This window comes from Pocillopora verrucosa, chromosome 1 (genome assembly GCF_036669915.1).
Source record: "Pocillopora verrucosa isolate sample1 chromosome 1, ASM3666991v2, whole genome shotgun sequence".
Lineage (NCBI taxonomy): Eukaryota > Metazoa > Cnidaria > Anthozoa > Scleractinia > Pocilloporidae > Pocillopora > Pocillopora verrucosa.
In genome coordinates this window covers 18,580,522-18,603,043 of record NC_089312.1, presented here as the reverse complement: position 1 = coordinate 18,603,043, position 22,522 = coordinate 18,580,522, and the positions used below count along the sequence as shown (strand labels likewise).

Below are 22,522 nucleotides of genomic sequence, written 5' to 3'. Positions count from 1 at the left end.
AAATGAGAGAACGCTTCACTACCATGAGGAAACGTTTTATCCTCACATCTCAAAATATTAAAATGTCATTTTCCGGAAAGCCACGCAACATTCCTTGTCCAGTTTAAATTTGCTATGGATTATAGCCTATATGGTTTACTAGTTGTTTATTTCGTGCCTACTGCCGGGTCTTCTTGGACCTTACGAGATATACAAGAGAGGGATCACTTGATCACTGTTCAAGTTTATTATGATAATCAGATGAAGTATTTTACAAGGATGATCAGTCACATAGATTTCATCCTTTAATTACATACAAGAGAAATAATTCTAATTCTACTGATCTGATAACTGCTCACACAAAAATTTAGACGCCCGCTGTGATTTGCACAGCGATATTCTAGTCACTTCACCTCAAGATACATTAAACGAAACTGATGATTTTATGCCATATTATGTTGACATTTTCCGTAGAGCTTCTTACAATTATTGATTTCTTGATCATAAGGTCAATTACGCGAAGGAACACCGTTTTTGTCGACCTTTCACACAATGCAAGTCCTTTTCCATTTTTATATTGACCCACTTTATGCACCAATGAAGCATCAACTTTCCAAAATAAATCAAAACCGTCCCTCACAACATCATTTTCAAAAAAGCACTGTATTAATTTTTATAGTAGTTTTTGCTTAATGTAATTCAACCTAATCAGATCCACCCCTCCCGTCCCTAGGGTAGTACTCGGCCAAGATGGACTGCGGAATTCGCTTCAACATCTCTTTGGGGAAGATACGCAGCAGCGACCATCCAATGTCCAAAGAATCAAATACAGACCTATTTTCGTATGTTCCTGGAATAGAGAAAAATAACATTACTTCCTGCATTCTTGGATACCACAGTCTGCACAATGGTTCAGTGGAAGCTCTATGCAAGGGACCACATCAGGACAATGAAAAAAGGTCCCTTGAAAAGGTTTCCATTCAGTGAAGGTGACACACAAAAATTATAAGTTTAGGTCCATTGATAAATCCCCACTAGAAGTGTCCTGAATGAGTAATTCCTCTGTACTATTTGATTTCAAAAGTTTCAGTATCCACTAATTGGGTACCATTTAATCAGCTTACGATTAAGCGTGAATCCTGAATATCTCAGCTAATACATATCACGAAAACTGCAGGTCGTTCAGTCACACGTGCGAACTTGCTAGTACACTGCACTTTGCTGGGATAACAGAATCTTTCTTAGGAGCATTTTAAGATTGGAACGGAAAAGGTTGAACCTTTGTCTTCATCCCACTGTACTTCTAAAATCTCCTTTAAGGAGGGGACTTTTCAGTTAGATGTTGGAGAGAACTCCTCTGATTCATTTTTTTCAGTGTAGACGATCACCCTCTCGTACCTTGTGTAATGAAATTCTTTTCAAACTTGGACAGGAATTCTAGATACAGCAGGTCCTCAGATGTAAGAGCCTCTTCACCCACAACAGCCTTCATGGCTTGCACGTCTTTGCCGATGGCATAGTTAGCATACTGAAAATGAAGAGCGAAGACACATTGGGGCATTTTTCAATTGAGTGTCAGTGTCATAAGCAATTCCTGATTGCATTGATTTTGCTTTACTTTGCTTTGTAACTGTTCAAGAAAACTCTCATCGCCCCCTCAAGCAATTATTTGCAAACCTAAAACCAAACTGTAGAGCCCTTATGTGGTTAAACAAAGGAGGTTTAAGCAATTAGAGCATTGGGAAAAGGACAAAATTAATCTCTGATTTTACACACTTTCCCACAATTAATCCTCAAATCTACCAAATGGATAAATAGCGAAAAATCTCTTATGCCAGGCTAAAGCAACTACTTTCTCTTTAGCGCACAAACGGCTGGAGATAGACGAAGACAAATTCCATTTTTCGCAGTTTGCCCCTTTACCGAAGACGTGATGCTTAACTACTCTAAGTTTAATAATTGATTCATCATGCCCCACGCAAGGTTTCATCAAAACAAGTAATTCTTCAGGTACAACTGTAGACACTCGTCAACACTTCCCAAAATATTTTTGCCCGACTCATCAAGAAAAAAGATAACAATTGAGGCACTTATGAAGATTTTATCTAGCTGAAGTCATACCAATTGGTTAGAAACATCTGCATGGTCTTTTCTTGTCATGCCTTCCCCAATGGCAGACTTCATCAACCTTGACAACGAAGGCAGCACGTTTATCGGAGGATACACCTGGAAAGAGAAATAGCCCCAATGCAAGGTCAAAAGAAAACTTACATACTAACGTATTCGTTTCAGTTTTTTTTAATCCAATTGAAAGAGAACCTTGTTTACGTATCTACTCCACAGTTTCTGGATCTTGAAAATGAAGGGCGGGATTTAATTTTTGATAGAATTCTTTCCCATCACTCAAATAATTTCTCCTAGCGATTTCTATTCGTTATCTAGCAACCACGTTGTAAGAATATGTAATGGTAATAGAACTGCGGAGTCCAATTCTGGTCTGAAATCATACGAGTGATAACAAAATCGGACAACCGCGCAGCGAGAGAACAATTCACTTAACACGAGTCACCAGTTAATCATAAAAATTACAATTTCCGAGAAAAGAAAAATAGCCAAGTTATGAAAGAGAGGAAAAATTTTGAAAGCCCCAATTAAAAAGTACACTGTTTCTATGGTGATTGAAATCAAGGTTGTGATTGGTTGATTTAAACTACAACTTTGAAAGTGATTGGTTGATAACTTCGAAGGTGATTGGTTTTTTGAACGATAACAAACTGTACGCTAACAACTTAGCAAGTGAATAATTGGAAATAGGAGTTTTTTTTTAAAGCAATAATAATCAAGAAAATTGTGGTTATTTTTGATTAACAAAGTTATGAGCTTGATTGTGTCTTCTTGATATGATAACAAACTAATTTACCTCATTTAAAGAAACTTCTGAAGCCGAATTAGATCTTAGATTAACGACCTACATGTCTGGGTTAAAGTACTATTAAATGTTAATTTTTTTTAGTTTACGTCGTTTCATATCATCATTGTATCAAAACAAGGTCAAAGCATAAGCGTCGCTTGTTTCCTGTGGTGACACAACCAGGTCTGTCTTTTATGTAAATGTACCAGAATCATACCTGTCTGTTGTGGAGCTGACGATCTACATAGATCTGCCCTTCTGTAATATAACCTGTCAAATCTGGGATGGGATGGGTGATATCTACAAACAACAAGAAAAAGAAATGTTTGAGGCCCTTCACCACGTAATGAACAATGCAGGTCTTACTTGCTAGAGCAATATTACTGCATTAAATAAGGTACACTATGATTGAGCTTCGTAGGAAGAAAACCAAGTTTAACACAACAACCGATCAGAATGGTGGAAATTAAAAGTGCGGTCGATTGTGGGCTCAATCTGTGCCACTTTCTTAGGTCTGGTCATTAATCCTTGGAGGGGGGGGGGGAAGGGGGAGTGTATGAACTCCTCTCTCTTAAAGATTCTGGCTAGAGAGTCTGGCTGATGGTAACTTGCAATGTAAATGCATGCAACCAGCCTTAAGAAATACAAAATGCACGTAACCAAGTCATGAATGGCTTTAGTTAAATTGCAACTGACTCGTTGTGGGGGTGGTGATAGTTTTGTAGACTAATCGGAGAACAAAGTAATATTGATCTAACATTGACTGTGAGTATCTAAGAAATGACTTCCAAAGCGCAATTTTCACTTGAGTACAGAACTAATCCAAGATTTCTTTGGTTTTCTTTTAATTCGTTAAGTGATTGGTCCAGAAAACTCGCGCTGCATTCTGAACCACTCAGATTCAAAACTAAAACCAATGGCGACTTGCCCCAGTCACATTTTCCTGCTCTTCAGGCAGTTTGCTTGTTTTTTCCGTCGAGTTCTCATTGGCTCACTCCTCGTGATATTTTCCCTACTATGATTGGATGTTGTGATTGCTTTAGTTATGGCTTGACGACACTCAACCGAGAAGCACCTTAAGATGTTAAACCAAATTCTTCCTTACCATCATTAGGCATAGTTAAAATGGGAATCTGTGTGATGGAGCCATTTCTTCCTTCCACACGTCCTGCGCGCTAGTAAACAATAAAAGTAATGTTAGTTAGATTTAGTCATTTCAGTGACCGGATCTCTCGCTTTCTGAGAAAGACTGGACACTGTACCTCATAAATTGTGGCCAAATCAGTGTACATGTATCCTGGAAAACCACGACGACCAGGAACCTCTTCACGGGCAGCAGAAACCTGCACAGTGAAAAATAAAAGAATATTTATCAATTCCCCTCTCTGACCTCAATGCATTTCTTAAAATTGTAGCTTGGAGAATTTGGTGTCAAATTAAAAAATAACCCCCTGTTGATATTTCACAATCTTCTCATCGACTGCCTGGTTGATAATGCATTGATATCGTATGGAGAAATTACTTATTGGTCACTTCCGGCAGTGAAAGGGTTAAAAAATAAAAATTCGTCAAAGTGAGGCGACCAACATGTTTTATGATTTTCACTACGTGGCAGATCTATAATCATTTTGGAAAAGTTTCCCTCCACGTTATTTTGATGCATTGCTTTCACCTATCTAATAGCAACAAAAATGATGCAATTCTCAATCTTAACATGACGAAATAAAATGTAACTGACCTCTCGCAAAGCCTCGGCATAAGAACTCATGTCTGTTAGAATGACCAGGACATGGTTCTCACACTGATAGGCCAGGAACTCCGCTGTTGTCAGTGCTAGGCGAGGTGTGATGATACGCTCAATACTAGGAAAGTAAAGTCAAAATTCAAGAAAACCATGGCTTTCACTATTTATTACGATATTTTGCGTCACTTCTAACATCATGCACTATTTTAAATTTGAAAACACACACACACACACACAAAAAAACACAAATTCAGGAAGATATAATGAGACAAAAAGAATTGAAAGGGAAGATGCGAATGAAAGCTGAATGATTAAAATTTCCATTATTAAACCAATTTGCAAGACAAACAAACACTGACATACATGTAGCTCGGACGTGGGAAGGGGGAGAGACTGGCATTTTAGCATCTCCAACTGAATGTCTTTGTGGACCACAAGCTCTCAACAGTGTTTCAACCGCAGTCAGGGTACACAAATTTATATGCAATAAGGAAATTTTTTTTTGGTGCTAAACAGGGTCAAACAATCTGAGCAGATTTTATCTTGAGAAAATTCAGAGTTTTTTCAGACCCTTGCAGCACACCAACAAACCAACTTCTCTCAAGCACCCCTAAGGTATAGCTCCTTGTTTTATGAGCCAAGTGAATATCAAGCAGACAAGAGACATGGAAAATAAAAATATCAATAAAAGGGTTATTAGTTGATCACTACCAAATTCTCTGAACTTACATCATAAAAACTGTAGGACAGAAAGTTAGGAGAATTATCATTGAGGTATTGCAAGTGAAAGGGTTATAAGAAATAACTTTAACAAGACCCCATTTAAATAATAAAAACATTATTCTCTATAAAATAATCATGGATGATATCTATATTAAGTAAACAAGAAATTCTCTTACGTTGGATCATTGGCAAGATTAAGGAACAAACACACATTCTCCATGGAACCATTTTCTTCAAAGTCCTGCTTGAAGAAACGTGCAGTTTCCATGTTGACCTGATAAGGAAATAATTTTACAGAAAATTATAAAAACTGCAAATTCCAGACATATTTTGTATTGTAATCAGTAAAACATGACATTTTAAGTAATTTACTGCCACCAGGGTTTTGGGATAGCAAGCCCAGCAGGAAGAAACAGAAACTGTCATGGAAACAGACATACAATGTAGATGGGTGACAGACACTGTGTGAAAGCCTTATTGTACATGTATGTGTCACTAGTCACAAACTGGATTAAACAGTTCACCACATTGCGATAAAATCTTTTCCATGAGGCACATGAATAATTTTTGCTGAAAATATGGAATATTCAAGTTTATGTATATGGATGCCTAATATAAAGCCATAGCCAACAACAGTACTTGAAAAGGTGGAAATCACATTTGAAATGACTGACAAAATGTAAAACAATAGGTTGTTATTTCAAAAGTCTCCTTCCATCTCTTCCTCTTTTAATCCCCCAACTCTCAGAGTAACTAAAATTAATTTCTCTGTACAGTTCCACGGCTAAATTAAACATTAAGGTTATCAGTATGAGAATTAAGAAATTCTCCTAATCAGTACCGCACAAAATTTAAGGAGAACAGTATGGATAATACATGAGTACAAATGCTGGTGTGAAAGGGGTTAATACAAATATTGAGAAGGAAAAAGAGAAAACAGAAAATCTCTAATTCTCTCTCTAAAATAAAGTACTATGCATAAAGTTGGTACTTACAAACTCGTGGTTTTAATTGTTTAACTAGTTATATCAATGACATATATCTTTTATCAATGTATATAACATAGACAGAATACTTACACCCATAGCAGCAAAAACAATGGCAAAGTTGTCACTGTGGTCATCCATTACTCCCTTCTTAAATTTTACCAAACCTGCTTGCCGACAAATCTGAGCTGCAATCTGATGTGAAGAAAAATGTAATATACAGATGTGAAGGCAATTTAAACTATTGCAAACAGATAAATAAACACATTATTTGGCTGACTATTCTTGTACACTTACATCATTGTGAGGCAAACCTGCAGCAGAAAATATGGGGATCTTTTGACCACGAGCAATGCTAAAATAGTGAAAAACAATTATTACACAAAGAATCAAATTGAGAATAATTCTGTGAAAAATTAAGAATGACATTTTATGCTTTCAATTATCTGTGTTGCTTCTGCAGGCATTTCAGTTAAACTGCCCCCAAAAAATTGTCTTAAACTAAAAACATAATCACATCCAAAGACAGTTGTGAAGCCAACTACCACGCCAAAAAACACATGTATATGTTTCTAACCTGTTCATTGTATCAATAGCAGAGATCCCAGTTTGAATCATTTCTTCAGGGTAAATTCTGGACCATGGGTTAATTGGTTGACCTGTGTATGAAGTAAGAAGTCAAAAAATCTTTACAAGTAATGATTTAATAAATTTTTCTATTATCCAGCAAACTTGACACAAATAAGTAAATCAAAATTTTAACATTAAAGGTTGTACCTAGTTTTTCCAAGAAAAAAAAAATGAAGAGAAAAAAATGAAAAAACAGTGGTAATACCCAAAGATATCTAAAAACCCACACGGAGCTAGTGTGAAACTTATAAATCTATAAACACTTATGGTTTCATTCCAACAGCTCAGTTGTGTATTTTTGACTGGTCAGGCTAATGTTCAAGAAAGGCAAGCACATCTCTAAACCACACACAGCCTTCTTTTTGCAGTTGAATTTTTTCAAAATAAATGATACTTTGCTCATTTCCTTAAACACAATAACACTCCTGAAATACATTTTTAAGTACATGGTTTTCTGAGTTTCACGGTAGAAATGCTGAAGATGGACAAGAAACACAGAAACACCACCTTGAATGTCCAAAAAATCTTCTGCCATGACGGCAGGTCCTCTATCAATTGCCTTTCCTGACCCATTGAAGACACGCCCTAAACAAAAAGTATGTAATGGATGCAAACATTAAGACCACAGCCCTGCATTTGTGATTAGACATAATTTTCTTACACTGCTCAAGCTGTAAAGCAAGAATATTTTACTTTTGGTGAGCAAATAAATAAACAAACAGTTGAGTATTTTACTAGTTTTGGATTGTCAAGGTCGTTTTAAATTTTATAAGAAACATATTCAAAATGCATAAACTAAAAACCTATAAACTGAGTTTTTGGTTGGGTTGAACGGGAAAATATTTGGCTTAGGGTTATAGCCCATCTACAGAATAACAAGGTCTTTCTACAGGGAAAACTTTTTTTCTTCAAGTCAGAACAAGAAACTCATAATTCATCAAGAAGAGTGACTCACTTTCTCATTAGTTTAATTTTAAGTTGAAGTCCACAATTTCAATTCACATTCTCAAAAATTGAAAAAGAGGCCTGTGATTAAGTGCAGGGCCTGACTACTTCTTCTGTAGTGGCTCACATCAACCTGTCTGATCCTTCACACACCAGCTCTCACTATGCTTTTCTATGGGATTACATTTGCCAGTCACTTGAACAATACATAAACAGATCTATGCTACCTACCCAACATATCTGATGACACAGGAGTCCGTAAAATATCTCCAGTAAATTCACATGTCGTATGCTTAGCATCAATACCAGAAGTTCCTTCAAATACCTACATGTTTCAAACAAGAGAGTTTAAAAGCATGCTGATGCCAGTATTGCCAAAAATTAAACATAAATGCTATTGAAAAATACCAAACAATATCTGTACTGCAAATTCCAGCTCAGCTACAAGTTCATGTACATGTATATTATTCAGGCTAAAATGAATCTAAGGTCAAAAGTTTGATTCAACATCCCTAGTCTTTAATGTACAATACATCATGATTATCCTTAGACAAAAAAAGAAAAATAAATGCACTTAGTCTTAATTCACTCTAACCTACAGTCATTTTCACCTCCAACATAAACTTTGTTCAGTTAAGAACAAAAACTGGTACATGCACATGTACAGTTGTATTAAAAAAAATGTTTTTTGTCTGTGGTGAGATTCCAGTTTAACCATCTGTTGAAGTACAAACCAATTTACATCAGATTGTGTGAATAGCCTACAGCATTGAATTTGAACACAAAGTTTAAACTGTCAGATGCACCATTACTTTTAAGTACCTGCACCACTGCTTTGGATCCACTGACTTCCAGTACCTGACCACTTCTTTGTGAGCCATCTTGTAAAGTTAAAGTAACAATCTCGGCAAACTTTGGAAACTAAGGGAAAGTAAAAGCAAGGCTGTGAAATTCTTTTAGGCTAAATCTATTGTTATAGTTTCCTTATACAATATTTTCTGCCTTTTTTTAAATTTATTTGTGATGATCAAAGTAGCCCCATGGTTTGCTCAGTGGATACCAAACAAACAGGTGTGAGTTTATGCCTCAGCAGTTCATTGTGTTGCAAACCTATAGGATCTCAAATCCCACGGAGAACAATTTTTAGGTTCTATGCCCTGAGACTATGGGAACCCATCTGTAAGTATTTTTTGGCTCCCCGAAAATTCATAGAAACCTATTTTTTATACTGTATCTTTTATTTCAAAATACAGGATGTTCAATTGTTGTTTAAAGTGAATTAAAGGGGAACTTGCATACTTTTATGACAAAAATAGTCAACATCTTTGGAAGTGTCTATGCACTGGAAACCATAATGATTGCTAAATGAATGTAAACAAGTCCCACCTCCAGTAACATACAATACACTATGGGAATGATACAAGAGGGTGGATGAGAGAAGGTAAACAACAGATCTAGCTCTGCATATAAGCACATTTAAAACCAAAGAATTGCTATGCTACTAAAAAATCAGAATAAGAAAAACACATTTGGATCTGTATGGCTGAATATATTAATGAGAACCTATTTTTTGGTTCTTTTATTTTCAGAACATGGTAGTAATGTGGCACTGGAAACTACTCTTACTGTGAAATCCAAGGGCTTGGTGTTGTGTTCACTTTACTCTCACAATACTCTCATGATACTATTTTCACCCAAGAGTACAAATGAATTCATGGTCTAAAAAGGTCAGAGAAATGTGACAACTTTGAGGGAAAGGAGAGTGGAGTGGGTTTACATGTGGCACCCATCAAGATTAGAAGGCATACTCCTGGTCAATTAGTGCTACAGAAATTAAGAATGGGCACTAGGAGGTAGGGACCATATGGCTTTTAGGCCTAAAATGATCATGTAGACTAATACATGTTTTAAAATAACTAATCTCAATACAAATTAAGTTTAAACTCAGAGAACAGAAAATCAAATGAGAACTCCCAGAAATGAATTAATTATTTCATTTCTTCATTTAGGACAAAACTACAAATTCTAAAAGTAAATTTTGAACCTATTTGAGTTAAGGTAGAAGCACAGCTTAAAGATACAACTTCTACCAGTCTAACAAAAATGCGTCTTCTTTCACTCTTTCTTTTTTTCCCATTAAGTTTTAATAATAAAGCAGTGTGAATGCAGAGTGGGACCAGCTCACCTCAGCCCATTTGGCCTCAGCTTTCATCTAAAGTTTTCTAAGAATTCTATTAACAGGGCTGTAGGGTTGTATGGTAAATCACATGACAATACATTATAAACATCGAGGATAAAAATCCAGATTTATGGCTCATACACCTCTCAGGCATAACCATGAACAAAAACTGATCTTGTTAGAATCATTCTCCTACTAAACATGTTAATATGTTGAGTTAGTCCTATTGGGACTCCCCAAAAATTTATTAGTAATAAATAATTCAAGTTTTGAGGGAGAGAATTAGAAATTCTGAAAATAAATGATTAACTAACTTGAAGTCAAGTAGAAGCACAGCTCTGAGATAAATCTCAGACAGCTCAATCAAATTAAAAAATGGAGATGTATTGGCAGTTTTATACTTTAAGGAAGTTCTGATTGAATTTTCTTCCCTTTGTAGAGAACAAAACTGATGTAATCACATGAAAAATCGTTCTGCACAAAAGATCATAACTGGTCAACATATTATGTCTGGAAATGTGTTACAAATAATTCACAATTGTTGTGTATAAAGGAACTGAAATGAATCGACAAAAACCTTGCACATGACCTAATCGAACCAGGACGAGTTTCGGCTGAGCTTGTGTCCAGGCATAAATATTTAAAAAACGCAAATTAAATTCAGAACCCGGGATCAATCGCATCAAGGTAGAAAGCTTCAGCTTTTGTTGAGCCGTATTTACCTTCACATCATCCAAGATCACTAAAGGACCATTTACTCCTGAAACTGTTTTGTACGCTGGAAAGCAAAAGCAACAAAAATTACGATCAAATGTGACTTGCAGAGATAAGCGTGAGACGTTTAAACTTCATCGATTTAAAACAGAAAGAGGGGACGAAAAGCAATCGAATGGCACATGACGGTGCTCCTGGATAATTCAAAGTAACTTACTCAATCTTGGCTGTGAAATGTAGTTCCTTGTTACAGCGGCAGCGTGTTCTTTGGCGACTCCATTTTCACCCGTTGTCGGCGCCATCTTGGAATATAATTGGCAGCATTACGTCACGTCACATGACAAATAATTTTAGGGTATGAGGGTCGAGTATGAAGTGATTGAGATAAAGGAAATTCGAAGAGTACAAAAACTACCCGGGTTACGCGAACCGTAAATTATTTTCCTCGTGTAAACAGCCCCAATGTTAGAGCAAATACCAGTAATGAACAAATGTTCTCTTAAATTTCTTCTAGAACAAATGTTGATTTTTTAACTACACTTTTTTTTTTATCAATTTTCATTTTGTATTTTTAATTTTTTTCTTTTTCTTTTAGGAACACAATAGCAATACGTGTTAAAAGCAAGAGACATTACCCTCTCTTGTAAAAAGATATTCAACAAAAGCACAGTCATTCATCGAAATTTACTAGTTCGTGGTCCATAGTCTTGCCAACCGAACGTCGGCTGAAAATCTCGCATTTACATCTTGTTCGATGCTTTAATAATTAAAAAAATATATTCATAAGCCTTGTGCTTGTTTGATTTACTTTTTTATTCAAAATTCTTGTTAACCCGGTATTGAACCAGCCATTTTTCCCAACCCATACTGATGTTATAAGGAAAGATCAGGGCTGAGACTGAAAAGTTGGAAGAGGGGGGCAGGGGGAGATATCAAAGGCCAGAGCTTCCAGGAGAAACGTGTGGGTAAAAACAGAGAGACAAGGGAGTACACGTTTGACAAATAGGCCAGGGTAGGGGGATGGTGTAGAGATTGTATCAAATCTCTCAGCACCGCATAACCTTCCTTCCCCGTCACACCTCACAGCTCGACGAAATGTCCAACTGACAGAATAGTTTTTGGCAGTAAGCAAGGGAAAATAACAGTGACAGAATGATCAACAAAGAGCAGTCTTGAACAACACTGAGTTGTGATCGTTTTTAGTGTAATTTATTAATCCATAATTAATCCCTAATTATACCGCGAGGTGAAAAGAACCGAATGCGTATAGCTGAATTTTCTTTTAAATTTGATTTGGTTGAGACAGAAATAATTGGTGAAAGGAGTTTTAAATTCTCTTAAAAATTAATTTTTAAATATAAGGGGAACCAGTCAATTGGCACTAGTAGATTGCAAGAATTTGTCTCAAGGAACATAATGAAGCATGCCTCTAGCACACGCTATCGCAAACTGACACTTTTCTTCCTGTTTTAGGGTCTCCTTCTCAAGATAACGGTTGTCCAAATTAACGATGGGCTAAGTTGATCCAATTTACTAAAAAAATATCAAGAGGTGTTAAATCTTGGCGGGCTCTACCGCAAATGGCAATTAATTGAAATCTATTCAGTGAATAAATGTAAAAATCGAATCAGTAGGTGTGTTCTTTGTTTTTCTTGTCGATTTTTTTTCGATGCTTCTGAGATGCCAGCAAACGGGCACAGCTCTCTCGATCCAAATCCAGTTCAGTTATGTAGCTCTACGAAAATAGCTGAAGATGTTTGACTAACAAACAGACCATTATTCCATGGTCTAGAAAGGGTGACAGAGAGGGAACAGAAATGGAAAAGATAATAACATTCGGACTGAAAAGTCGTCTTTCACATGTTTTTCAGTTTGATACAAGAGGCAATTTAAAATGAGATTTGCAAACATGGTCAAGGCTATCTAAGATCTTTTCTTAGTAAAGGTTAGGCGCTGTGTTTTACACTATTCTGGGAAGATCCGGCTCATTCATCACTATAAAGAATGTATTTCAAAAATGAACGATAAATGTTAATCGTGTCGTTGTGTATTAGGAGACAATTTATTTGTTTGCATTACAAAACTCTTTTATTTCTGACGTAGGCCTGTATGGTCTAATCTAACTAAGCATTTCAAATTGCTTCTCTAAAACATGAGAATCATATAAAACTGCTTTAGATTACTATCTTCGCAACTAAAACACAGTTTTAGAGAGAAAACATGCTGGACATATGTTTGCATTCAAATGCTGTAGCGACTTGATTCGACACGGATTGCTTTGAAATTCAGTTCATAGTTTTGTATAGAAGCAGGGCACCTCCCATAAAAAAAAACTTGGAGGATTTCTTTGAAATAAAAGTGATTAAAATCACAAAAAGTAAAACAGTGAACGGAGAACAGTAGGAATTCAAAAGAGAAAATCGAACAAAGCTCCTGATCAAGTCTTTATTCAAACAGGGGCACGTGTCTCTTTAGTTAATTTTAAACAATACAAGTTTAATCAAGATCGTCTAAGCATCAAACTGTTTTATGGACTTAATATGATAGAAGGAAGCCTTTCATCCTTCAGATGTGTGCGGAATGATTTTTTATTTTTAATTAAAATCACTCGAAATGGGCGTAGATTTAAACATGCGTGAAACTAGAAATTTTGTGAGCAGAAATAGCTTACTTAGCCTCTCACCTCTGAGAAATACGGACAAGTAATAAAAAATGTAATAAGGCATCGAATTATCGACTCAAATAAATATTGACTTTTCATTCTTCTAAACTAAAAATAGGCGGGTTTCAACAGACATCAGTTTTCCCGTTATATGCGTGATTTACTTGCCTCAAGGAAGACTTTTCCTGAGCGCGTTTCATTTTCTTCCGCTTAAAACAAACTGATAAGCAAGGAAAATAGTACTTCTTCTATCTTACCACAAACTACGCAGACGGGTAATCGATTTGCTTTCATGTCGATTTTATGAGTAAAGAACTCTTGATCACACGTGCCGCAGTACTTCTAGAATCACCTGCTGGCTGCGGGTACATAGTGTAATCCACACACGGTCGTCGATTGCCAATAAATTCATTTTCGCCGTTTACTATATTGTTTTCATACGACGCTCGCAGTTGTTATTAAATCATCAATTACTCTGACACTTTACAGATAACCTCATTTCTTTCAGGGCTGCTCAATTTACTCCTGCTAAGATTATTGGTTCGTGCCGCACATCAAACAATTGTAACTGATTGTGTATTTGCGGCAGTTTGTCAGCTATTCTAAGCTCGTAAGAAGAATATTTATTTCCTGATGAAAGTCGTTTCGTAAGTAATGAGTCCACTGCTTTCCTTTTACGGTCATTTTAGCTGCACTTAGACACCGATCTTTCTCAAAAGAAAGAAAAATTTTCGAAATGATATCTTCGTTCCTATCGTTATTCTTGATTAATTACCTTTCTTCAGAGTTCTCAGCGTGGTCGGCTTTGCTTGCTTTCGATGGATACTTTTGTGATCACTCTGTTTGCGTTTAAAATTTCCATACGATACCGCCAATCTTTATGAAATAAATTTAATCAGCCATTAAAAGTTGTTCTTTTTATGAGCTACATTAAGAATTATTCACATTCCAAAATGTCTGGTAAAATTTGGCGTACATGATGGAATAGTTTTCAATCTCATATATTTATTTACAGAAGAACAAACATCAGTGTAGGAGGTTACGAAGGCCAACATACTTACTGAGAGAAATTGTCAACACCTTACCATACTTAGCGGCGTTCTTTCATCAAATATCTTCAGGAAAAATAATGTAGTAATCTCTATAAGGATAAAGCTTTTAATGAGGACCTACTCAGGTTCTTGTACAGGTCTCACAATCACTAACTACACAAGTAAAAAATTCAAAGTATTCCATTTTTTTTTTAGCTATTAAGTAGGAGAGAAACTTCGTTGCGTAAAACGAAGTCCTCTCCTACTTTATAATTGGTATAAATTAATCTCAAAAAGCATTAACCAGTTTATTGATTCCGTTTTATTAGATTAAAACAAAAAAAAACTTTCACCTTGCCTGAGAATAGGGACTACCACATTTCCACGCCAAACTGGCGGCAACCATTAGTGCTTTTGTTCGAAACTCAATTTCCAGACTCCCTTTACAGCGCATCCGATAATTAGCGCCGTTTTTGCGAGGATATTGCTCTTCTACGGTCTTTATTACAACCAAACGGCTCTTTAATAAGCGCGCTTACTTGTTTGCTTGCAAACGAGCGCATTAAATTATTTACGCCAAGTGTGCGAGTGATGTGGGCTGCAAAGACGATCTGAATTCTTCAGCGCGAACTTCTGGCGCACTCAAATGGCAAATCTGCCGAGGTAATCTCTCTTCCCTTGATACGTGACTTAGATTGAAAGTGAAAATACAAATAAAGTGACAATGAATCAGAACCTGGAGCATGTTACTTAGTTTTTTTTTTTTAAGCTTTTCACCTGCACTCCTTTTCCGTTAAGGGCGATTAATTTCCCATGAAATTTCTGGCACTTGTTTCGCACCCATATACGACTAGCTAATGAAAGAGAATGATTTGATTTCTAAGAAGTGTATTTTTCAAATTATGACCATCCAAATTGTATGTTAACTATTCATTATTTTAACTTTTTGGCAGACTGTCTTTTTTTCGATAGAAAGAAAGTACAAACACACAAATAAGATTGCCTTTTCAACGTAAGTGCACGATTTCGTTTTTCGTACTTTTCAGAATAGGTTCCCCGATGACTTTGGACAACCTGCTGACTTTAAGTGCAATTACTATACAATTTACAAAGAACAACAACGTCCTTGGGACAGAAAAGAACCAAAGAACAAAATATTGCTGGTGTAGATTAGACAGTGTTACATCCGATCTTCTGATTAAGTTATTATTACACACAGCTCAATGTAAACAAAGACCAAAAATGATTATTTCTCACTTAATACAGTAATATCCGTTTTCATTTATTCCGTATATTGACCTAAGCTTAAATAAAAGACGCACTTATAAACGCATTTAGCTCAGAGTTACCGAGCCCGGCTTCATCCAGGACCGTCCCAAAAGGAGATAAGACCAAGAAAAAACAACAGTTGAGCCTTCATGATGTCGACAAACTTCTTTTACTACCGATGTCCTTGTCCTTCGGCAGATTGTAACGGGGCCATCTGTAGATATCAAGACATCGTAGCCGCGCCAGTTCAGAGCCAATATACGTCTCCATCCTGCTCACTTTTCGCGCCCGAGAGGAAGCTTTTGACTTATCCAACCACCACTAAGGATGTAGCAAGCCCAACGGGGAAATACGAGTCCATATCGACCCCGATAACGATCGCACGGGACAACTTTCGGTGGACGCCATACCCAAGTCAAAGCAGGGTCACTCAAGAAAGTTCCTCACCGCCCAAAACAACCTCTGAGAGACGTAAGTTGGTTTCTTTTGCTACTTCACATCGAGTTGGTGTCGGGGGTAAAAAATGTCCTAAGTATGTCATAAAGTGCATTAGCACTTAAAATCTTACAAAAAGAGAAAACGAGGAAAGATTTTCTGTCAAATATTGGGTTAAAAGTTGGCAAAAAGAATCAATTTTCCGTCCTTTCAACTTCCAACCATATCGATAAGAAGGTAAAAATTCAGTCGATAAAGAATCAATTTTCCGTCCTTTCAACTTCCAACCATATCGATAAGAAGGTAAAAATTCAGTCGATAAATTTGATCCTAAGTGTTCAGTTACGTAAGGTCAACTTACTGCATCCATCGCCTGGAGAACGATCTATGTTTTTTTATGAGTTTCGCAACTGTATCGAAGTTTCTTATCTAAGATAAGTTTCTTATCTACATTGTACGAGCGCTATTGCGATCACGATATTCCACCGACGGTAAAATTTTCGAGTATACAGTCAAGAAATTATCAGCCGGCATTATGTTTCTTCTTGTCTCGTTGACTGGAAAGACACGTCATGAAGGAAAAAGTGGAACTGCTAAACAATCACTGGTACCCATGACGTTTCAAAATAACTAGACCTGATGTAGTTTTATCTGTTCACTTGTAGCACAAAGTAGCACATCTGCGCATCAAGGAGGCCAGAAGACGACAAGCCGAAGGACACGCCGCGTTCGAACCGCTTTCACACCATTTCAGCTTCTTTGCCTTGAGACATCATTCGAGAAGAACCACTACGTGGTGGGCTCCGAAAGGAAACAGCTGGCATCATACCTTAAGCTCAGTGAAACACAAGTAAAGGTGTGGTTCCAGAACAGAAGGACCAAATGGAAAAGACAAGCTTTGGAGAACCGGGCGGACCTCAACAAAGATCCTTTGACACCATAAAGGAGTTGAAAAAACCTGGCCAGTTCAACCCTTTGACTTCCAAGTCAAGTAATTCTCTCTTTAAGCTGCCATAGTTTACTCTTTCTTTAATTGAGAGATTTCCAAGATAATCACACTTTAGATGATAAGTTTTTCTTGTCTCGTCTTTGCTGGATAATGTATAGGTATTGTAAGGAGAAGTAAAATTGTAATCAATTTGAGGGTTTCTGTGGCTTGTCATGGGAGTCAATCATCGCAGTCAGCTTGCAGTTAAAAAAAAGTGATTTAACCCTTTAACTCCCAGAAGTGATTGGCATGTAACTTCTCCCTATAATATCCATACATTAACCTGCACACAGGTAATAAGAATACTTAAACTAATCAGGTGGAAGTTGTTATCTTGGTCCAACACTAAATTCTCTTATCTAATTTATAAGGAGATGTGTTGCAACGAGAGGGGAGAATGAACAATCAGATTTTGGGACTGAAAAGGGTTAAGCACAAATCAGTGCGAGTTTTTATATTCGATTGCCCAGGGTCGACTAGCACATTGAAAAGTTTATTTTACGACCAACTTGAGTTTTCCGCATAACTGTAACTATGCCTGGCTAAGATTCGCCTCACAATGTACCTGTTTCACTGTGAAAAATACTTTTTAAGATAGAAAAATGTAAAACACCACTCGCGTATCATTTAGCTACGTGTAAAAACCACTGTAAAACTGCGTCATTTTGTAGATAAGTTCTTCGTATTTTCCCTTCCTTTTTTCGGATAAAGGGGAATACAACCGCTGTACATAATCTGCTCGGCTGCTCGATCATCACAAATGTGGTCGAATTCAAACCTTTACTAATTCATTTAAATTAAAACACTTTATTTGGTATAAGATTGTGTATGGTTCTTCACTCTACGAGGGAGATTTTCTCAAATATTTTATTTAGTTTTACACCTTTGCAAAAGGGTCTACTAGCAATACTGTGTTTCCTTCCATTTTTCCTTACAGTAAGATAAAACGCAGATATAGCCTAGAAAAATAAAATTAATTAATCTTGGATTAGTGGTAACCGTTTTTCGCACAACCTTGTAATGAATATAAAACGTTTCTGGCGATTGTTTTCGTTCCCGCCTCATTAAAATGTGGGAAATTAACAACCATTACTGACTAATACCGTAAGTGCTGGCTCCATACTCATGACCACACTATGGCCATATCCAACGAGGTCCTTTTCTCTGTGAAAGGCCCCAAATAACTCCCATGGACCTTTCTCGTGGGTATCCTAGGCAAAATGACACATAACGCACCTCATCGATCACACGGTCCCTATTACGGTGTTGATGTCCATGCAAATGTACCTTCGAGCCAATCTTTCTGATTTGCTCTTCTATGGTTTTACAACCTGCAAAGCGCGTAAAATTAAACTGGATTTGCGATCCTTGGGCTTTGGGATTGTCTAACTGCGGGAGGTGTAGTTTTTTTCTCTCGTCTTGGACTCGTTCGATGTCCTCTTCTGAAGCAGGGATGAGTTCACCACGAGGCAAAAAATGACTGAAAGATATAATTGGCGCGTCGTAATCCCTTGTTAAAATGTTTTCGTTGAGTTTAGAAAAGTACTGAGCAACAGATCCTTGAAGCACAGGCCATTTACAGAGATGATTATCCATCCAGACCTTGTTGGACAGTTCTGCATCTTCAGTGTCCCTTCCAACAAATAACGAGTTATGGAGGTCGTCCTCTGGTTTGGCATACCAGGAAAATATTGGCACAACCCAGGCCGCGGTATCGTTACAGCATTGCACCTTTACTGGTTTGGTATGAACGCCAATCGAATCACACATAGCCAAGATTGCGTGGAATTTATCGATGGAATTGTTGTGACAGTAGGTATTTTCTACCTGACGAATCCAGAGCTCGTGGTTTCCTGAAATAAAAAAGATGTATACACAGTCGGTAGGGTAAAAAAAAAAAATTAGGAAAAAAACTGGTAAAAGGGGGTATCCACCGTCCCCTCCCTGCATAAAAAATAAAGGTTAGGTGTGGAAGTGACACGCACAGATCCACAAGACTAGTCTGTGCAGCTGGATGTTGATGGGAATTTTGAACAATTCGACTTCTAATTTGGATCTGCTGCTCCAAATGCACATTACTGCCTGAGCTCTTCTAGTGTCTTCATACCATGTATTTAACTCCTGGGTGGAGACAGGCTCACTAACACAATAGTCATGGTCAATGATAACCTCTGCCATGATCTCAGTCAGTGGAAGGTGTGAAAAAGGGTGGCACCTTTTCTCCTTTCGAAACTGCCACCAGTTTTTGCTTGCCCTATCTTACAACCCTCTTCCCTGACTGAGAACTTAGCATAGGGTAGGCCAGGACTTGCAACTGGACATATTAGACCAGATGGATGGATGTTAAGTATTTGCTAAGGTTTCCAACTTATTTTTGTAATTGTGCAAAATCCTCATCTATCCCTACTACACCTAGGTTACAGTTACTGTATCTCATAAATAGCAGGCTCCGCTCTACTGTTATATTGATAAAACAGTTGTACAGTCAAACCTCTGAGTATGTACAATTCCCAAAAATGGACACTTGGGTATAAACACAAGTTTCTTATGTTCTCACAAAACTTTGACAGATACAGACCCTATCTCATACAGACAACAGACACATTCTCTTGTGGAAATTAAATCTCAATCCCAGAGAGAGAGAAAACTTCTAAACCTCTTTTCTTCTTACACGCTGGTAATCAGGTGATGATAGCATGTGTATGAAATACAAATTTATGTTTACAAATACAGAAACATAAATGCTTCATTAACAAGAAACTTAGCCCAAAATAAAGAAAATACCAAAAATACTGATTAAAGAACCAACACTTCTTTGATATTTTACTCTGGTAAGATATTTCTCTCTGAGTAAAGTACTAAGATTTCTTTGATATTTTACTCTGGTAATTGATATCTGCAGTTGTGAACCCTTCCAATCTTTAGGTGCAGCATTACCTTCAAGGTGTTTGTTTCATTTTCTGTTAGACAGTGCCCACATTTTTCTTTTTTTCACAGTATTCAAACCTGTGCCATCCAGAGACTAGTTGGGCTCCATTATCACCTGAATTACATGTACAAAGCTACATGCTTGGAGCAAGGCAAATTTTAGTGGGTTCTTTGCTCCAAGTTAAATGTAAAATCAAGGAAACATTACATTTTCCACGGTTTTATCTGATCCCAGTGTTTTTTTCCTATGTCTCCCCTATGCAAAAGAAAAGCAAAGTACTCTGAGATGGATGTTGATTTGTATTCTCCAATGAGTCTGAGAGCTTGACTGTGATGAAATTAAATGACCCCTAACAAGAAGATATACCATTTCTAAGAAAATACATATTTCTTTACCAGTGCAGCCAGGGGACTAAAACTTTCTAACATTCAGTGATCTATTTTTCAAACTTCTTTCTTCCCACAAAGGATGCACTGTCACTAAAGATGGAGCCAACTTAGAAAATTGTACTTTGGCTCTGTGGATTACAGAGCTCATCTGCTTCCATTCACTGAGCCACATGATTGTTTGTATAGTTATTGAGATTCAAGAGTTTCCTTTCTTTGTATCAGAGAGGAAGAAACATGAAAATCAAAATTGATGGGTGATTTAAAACCAAGAAAATATTTGGATAGAAGAAAAAAAAAATGACCTTATTACATGAAAGAATCACACAGATTCAAGCCCTTTTACATGCAAGTTCAAGTTGAGGATTACGCCATCTTTGACAACCTGTCCTATGATTGGGGCAAGGAAGACACAGGAGCTTAACAATTAGCAGACAGACACAACTTTATCCAAATTAAGATTTTCAAAGAAGAAAAATATATAGCATATTGACAAATGAAGTAAAAATAATTCATAATGAAAATGTAAAGTACACACTTAAATACTTGTCACCTTATATGCTACAATAATTTAAACTAAGATAAATTAAAACTAATTTTTGAATAATGTGAAATGTATAATTTTACAGTCATTTTTTAAATCATATGCTGTAACTTTTTTCACTTCATTACTCTATATGCTGCTTTAAGTTTTTCAATTTTAATGTTTCAATAACTAGCAGTGTCAGATGCAAAGAAACATCTTCCACATTTCATGGTTTACACATCTAGTCCTGGTTATTTGGAGGGTCGGATAGGACTATCCATCAGATAAATATCTGTCCAATGGATAGCACAGTTAGTTTTGTTAACACATATATGCTGGATAGCAGTTTGTTTGGTTTAAATGGGCCCTGGAATCTAGATTGAAAGATCCATGTTTGCGACCTGGTCATCATTTATGTTGTCATGTTCTTGGGCAAGAGCCTCTTAAAATGCTCCAATTACCTCTTTGATCTACACCCATGAGTATAAATGGGTTCCAGTAAACTGCCAAGAGAACTTGGAAAAATGCTGGAAATAACTTGTGCTGGACCAGCATCTCACCCAGGGGGGTCAGGGAACTAACAAAACTCCTTCTTAGTTTGTGCTAATTAAACCAGGATTAGTGGGCTTGAGAGAAATCTCAAAAGTTATGCAAATCCTCGAATGCATCTTAAGTTTGCCTAATTATTCTGAATTCTTACAGGCCAACTCGTGTTTAGATGAGGCTAAGTAAACGCGGAAGTCTATCATGTTCATCACCTGAGTCATTTAAACTTGTGACGGACCATTGCAACGCTGTTTAATAATGATTTACTCAAGTACACAAACCTGGAACATAGCAGACCTTCGAAAACTTTTGAGTCAGTGACGTCAAGACTGTTTTAAGCAGAGACAAGTTATCCGTCACATCCCCAGCAAGAATGAGTACGTCATTTTTGAAGTCAGCGTCTGACCAACTATTCACCAAACGAAGGTTTTCGGGTATATCAACGTGAATATCTGAAATGGCAAAAATCCGTGACATTCTTAGTGCAGAGGAGGAAAAATATCGACTTTTGACGAGAAGCATTCAAACCAAGTGGATAGTTGGCTGTAATATCCAAACAGCACGGTCCGCCATGTTTGCTTTTTAGTCCCCAGGTTCTTCCCAAGGTTTGATATGGCGGCTGAGGTAGACGGAGGTGAGATCCGGCCACCATTTACGTCACAAAGTGGGCTACGCAGCACAATTTCGTTGGTTGCTTGCCCTCTTTCACTGAAACACTCGATTCCAGAAAAATAGGAGGGATATACACCGTCAAGATTAGTTGATTTATTTCACCATAAATTCGTCACTGCTAACGTAACATTTTTTTTTCATTTTACTCATTTGTTTAGCTATTTATTTATTGCTTTGTTGATTTATTTTCGCCATCGTGCACTCCTTTAAAAACAAAACAAAGTAGAAAATAAAACAAATTTGAGGAGCTGGGCAGAGTTTGAGTAA

General features: G+C 36.9%; 3 protein-coding genes across 3 annotated transcripts; 1 reads left to right on the top strand and 2 right to left on the bottom strand.

Annotated features, from left to right (window-relative positions):
• Nucleotides 1-211: 211 nt before the first annotated feature.
• On the bottom strand, nucleotides 212-11,120 carry LOC131788720 (V-type proton ATPase subunit B). Its single transcript, XM_059105802.2, has 16 exons — nucleotides 11,029-11,120; nucleotides 10,820-10,875; nucleotides 8,741-8,839; nucleotides 8,150-8,243; nucleotides 7,481-7,558; nucleotides 6,921-7,002; nucleotides 6,641-6,698; nucleotides 6,437-6,538; nucleotides 5,534-5,631; nucleotides 4,629-4,752; nucleotides 4,153-4,233; nucleotides 3,996-4,065; nucleotides 3,108-3,190; nucleotides 2,101-2,205; nucleotides 1,378-1,507; nucleotides 212-829 (listed from the first exon to the last, which is right to left on the bottom strand). Exons 1-16 carry the CDS (start codon nucleotides 11,111-11,113, stop codon nucleotides 684-686), a joined length of 1,491 nt encoding a protein of 496 aa, XP_058961785.1. The 5' UTR covers nucleotides 11,114-11,120; the 3' UTR covers nucleotides 212-683.
• Nucleotides 11,121-15,863: 4,743 nt separating this feature from the next.
• On the top strand, nucleotides 15,864-17,968 carry LOC131788753 (homeobox protein GBX-2-like). Its single transcript, XM_059105839.2, has 2 exons — nucleotides 15,864-16,244; nucleotides 16,874-17,968. The coding sequence occupies exons 1-2, from the start codon at nucleotides 15,923-15,925 to the stop codon at nucleotides 17,149-17,151; spliced, it is 600 nt and encodes a 199-aa protein (XP_058961822.1). The 5' UTR covers nucleotides 15,864-15,922; the 3' UTR covers nucleotides 17,152-17,968.
• Nucleotides 17,969-17,983: 15 nt separating this feature from the next.
• LOC131788752 (acyl-carrier-protein phosphodiesterase PptH) lies at nucleotides 17,984-22,163 on the bottom strand. The gene is made up of 2 exons (XM_059105838.2): nucleotides 21,865-22,163; nucleotides 17,984-19,049 (listed from the first exon to the last, which is right to left on the bottom strand). Exons 1-2 carry the CDS (start codon nucleotides 22,103-22,105, stop codon nucleotides 18,331-18,333), a joined length of 960 nt encoding a protein of 319 aa, XP_058961821.2. The 5' UTR covers nucleotides 22,106-22,163; the 3' UTR covers nucleotides 17,984-18,330.
• Between the last annotated feature and the right edge of the window lie 359 nt (nucleotides 22,164-22,522).

Excerpts from the sequence above, each read along its gene's own strand:
- LOC131788753 (XM_059105839.2), top strand. The coding sequence starts at position 15,923 with ATGATGTCGACAAACTTCTTTTACTACCGATGTCCTTGTCCTTCGGCA. Across the intron at positions 16,245-16,873 it reads CAAAACAACCTCTGAGAGAC|CACAAAGTAGCACATCTGCG; the intron begins GTAAGTTGGTTT and ends GTTCACTTGTAG.
- LOC131788720 (XM_059105802.2), bottom strand. The coding sequence starts at position 11,113 with ATGGCGCCGACAACGGGTGAAAATGGAGTCGCCAAAGAACACGCTGCC. Across the intron at positions 10,876-11,028 it reads CATTTCACAGCCAAGATTGA|CGTACAAAACAGTTTCAGGA; the intron begins GTAAGTTACTTT and ends TTTGCTTTCCAG. Across the intron at positions 2,206-3,107 it reads GTCAGCTCCACAACAGACAG|GTGTATCCTCCGATAAACGT; the intron begins GTATGATTCTGG and ends TTCTCTTTCCAG.
- LOC131788752 (XM_059105838.2), bottom strand. The coding sequence starts at position 22,105 with ATGCTTCTCGTCAAAAGTCGATATTTTTCCTCCTCTGCACTAAGAATG. Across the intron at positions 19,050-21,864 it reads GAAGGTCTGCTATGTTCCAG|GAAACCACGAGCTCTGGATT; the intron begins GTTTGTGTACTT and ends TTTTTATTTCAG.